The sequence below is a fragment of the Oratosquilla oratoria genome, chromosome 14 (genome assembly GCF_046742065.1).
Source record: "Oratosquilla oratoria isolate Oo_2021 chromosome 14, ASM4674206v1, whole genome shotgun sequence".
Taxonomy (NCBI): Eukaryota; Metazoa; Arthropoda; class Malacostraca; order Stomatopoda; family Squillidae; genus Oratosquilla; species Oratosquilla oratoria.
In genome coordinates, this window is record NC_134790.1 from 43,576,173 (window position 1) to 43,578,672 (window position 2,500).

The 2,500-nt window shown below is 41.9% G+C and overlaps 1 protein-coding gene across 1 annotated transcript in view; it reads left to right on the forward strand.

The window, feature by feature from the left end:
- LOC143032856 (tektin-1-like) overlaps nucleotides 1-2,500 on the forward strand; it is an 84,959-nt gene that overhangs the window by 82,359 nt on the left and 100 nt on the right. Inside the window, exons 6-7 of the mRNA XM_076198040.1 lie at nucleotides 169-305; nucleotides 1,589-2,500. The exon at nucleotides 1,589-2,500 is cut by the window's right edge and continues 100 nt beyond it. Of these exons, the coding sequence (XP_076054155.1) occupies nucleotides 169-305; nucleotides 1,589-1,808 (357 nt within the window). The 3' untranslated portion in view covers nucleotides 1,809-2,500. The remainder of the gene's footprint in view (nucleotides 1-168; nucleotides 306-1,588) is intronic.

Here is a 2,500-nt window from a genome sequence, read left to right on the forward strand (position 1 = left end):
TTCCTCATTATCTCCTCCTTTCTTTCACCTTTTCCGATACTCTCCACTTTCCAATTTTCTGCTATCTCATTTACCTTTCTTTCTTTGCCACTGCTGGTTTTAGTTCCAATGTTTTTTCCCCTTTCTGCAAGCCGCTCTCCAATGTCTCCACTCTCTCCCCTTCTTCAGGTGGTCCAGGAGGAGCGCGCACTTGAGAGGAGTTTGCAGGAGGTGGAGGAAGAGGTGGAAGCCAAGAGAGAGCCCCTCGCCCTCGCTCAAGCACGACTTGACGCACGCATGGCACGGCCAAACATGGAGAGAACCAGGTGAGGAGGTACCGAGTTCGAGTCGTCGTGTAAGAGATGTGTATATCTTATCTCTAGGAGTTTATAACATGTATTCACTTTTCGCGTTCCATAAACAGGTGTTACATATTTGTCGCCTCGGTTTAGTGGTCATGAAAATAAGCTTCTAGGCTGTTTGTACGTGCTGTAATGTATTTGACAGGAGGTACAAATAAGAAATTGCATCACACATAAGCTCTTACACAAACACATATATATATGGAGAGTGTAGGACAGATAAACAGCTCTGCGAAGATGGCACGGACATGTGACAAAAATGAAAGTGGAATGGATAGCAAAGAGAATTTTCAGTTCTAAGGTGGAATGAGATGAATAAAAAGGGATGATGAGACCTAAAACAAGTTGAAAGGATAGTGTAAGGTGAGGGGAGTGTTTGTGTACGAAACAGTTCGGGGAAGAAACGTTGGAACTGTTGAAGCAGGATGGTGAGAGTGGCGGAGGAGAGAGATGGGTACTGGAATGAGATCAGAATCGTGTGCAGGCGACTACGTGCCCCTCTGCATAGGGGTAATGAGGTAAGATGAAGGCGTTCGCGCCCCAGGAAATGAATATTCTGTAGTTCTTTCTCAGAGGCTGAGGAAATGGTTACGACCTTCCTGGTTCATTTTGTCTTATAGGGATGTGATATCCGTCATTTGGGGATGGGTGGATGATTCCCACTGGCTGGGGCGCAGCGACAAAGCAACAACAGCAACAACAACAATATTGATGATGATAGTTGCGATAATGATACTATTGCTGATATAGATATTACTACTTTTATTAATAAAATGATGAAAATAATGATAATAATGATAATAGTGATAATAACAACAGCAACAATATAATTAAAACAAATATCAAGATACTACTACTACTACTACTACTACTACTACTACTACTACTACTACTACTACTACTACTACTACTACTACTACTACTACTACTACTACTACTACTACTACTACTACTACTCCTAATCCTACTCCTACTTCTACTCCTACTCCTACTCCTACTCCTACTCCTACTCCTACTCCTACTCCTACTCCTACTACTACTACTACTACTACTACTACTACTACTACTACTACTACTACTACTACTACTACTACTACTACTACTATTGATAACAATGAAAATAATATGCTTGTAACACAAACGATACTGATTCTAATAATACCAACAACAAAAGTAATGACAATAAAACCTATGATGAAACCTATCGATGGTGCTGTAGCCTCCTTTCACGCTCATGTCACTTTCAGGGACGAAGTCGAAGCCGCCTTGCTCAGCGAAGTCGAGGAACTGGAACGGAGTCTGAGGCGCCTCGGCTTCTCGGTCGACCACACCAAGGACCAACTGCTCGACCTCAGGCGGATCAAGGACGCCCTCGAGCACGACATTAACCTCAAGGCCAAGACTGTGCTTCTGGACGAGGTCAAGGTTTTATCCCTGCGGGAGAAAGTGAAGATTGAGACGTACTGAAACAGAAAAGAAGAGAATTGTAAACATTTTTCAGAAACCTAACCGGTATAAGGTCTTGCTTTCAGCCAAAGGAAATTATAATTGACTTACAAGGAGTTCCTTAGATGTCATCCAGAGGAACCCGAGATAAACTCTTTTTAACCTGTTTCTTGTTACTCTAAAGGATTTTCTTCTGGCGAACTGCAGACGATCTTATTCAGTTTAGAGAGATCTCGTGGTCTTAAAAAGGGTCGTATATATATGTTTCTGGGAATTCGGAATTGCTATATATTGTACTTGCATATGTAGGGTGAAGGACGATCCTGCCTCTCTAATTTTCTGTCAGTGAGAATGCCAAATTAAAACTCTTTTAATCTCAATCTATTGGTTCCCGAAGAACTCCTCAGGCTGAATAAAATGGTCTGTTTTTGGTCGAAGTATGCCATTGTGCCGAGGGAGGGGGGGCTATGGAGATTATCTTCACCCCCTAGTCTCAAAACTGCCCATAAAATGAATAAAACAGTCCGGCGTTGTCCACACACTATATATACATATATTTTATCATTTCATCGACAATATTTAGTGATTCTATCCTTGGGGATAATGTTGCACCTGGGGGGGGGGGAGACGTAAAGGATGCAAAGGAGAGATTTAAGAAGGACATAATAGAAAGGAAGGAAGGTGAAAGTTAAAATCTATCAGCATTCTTCTTT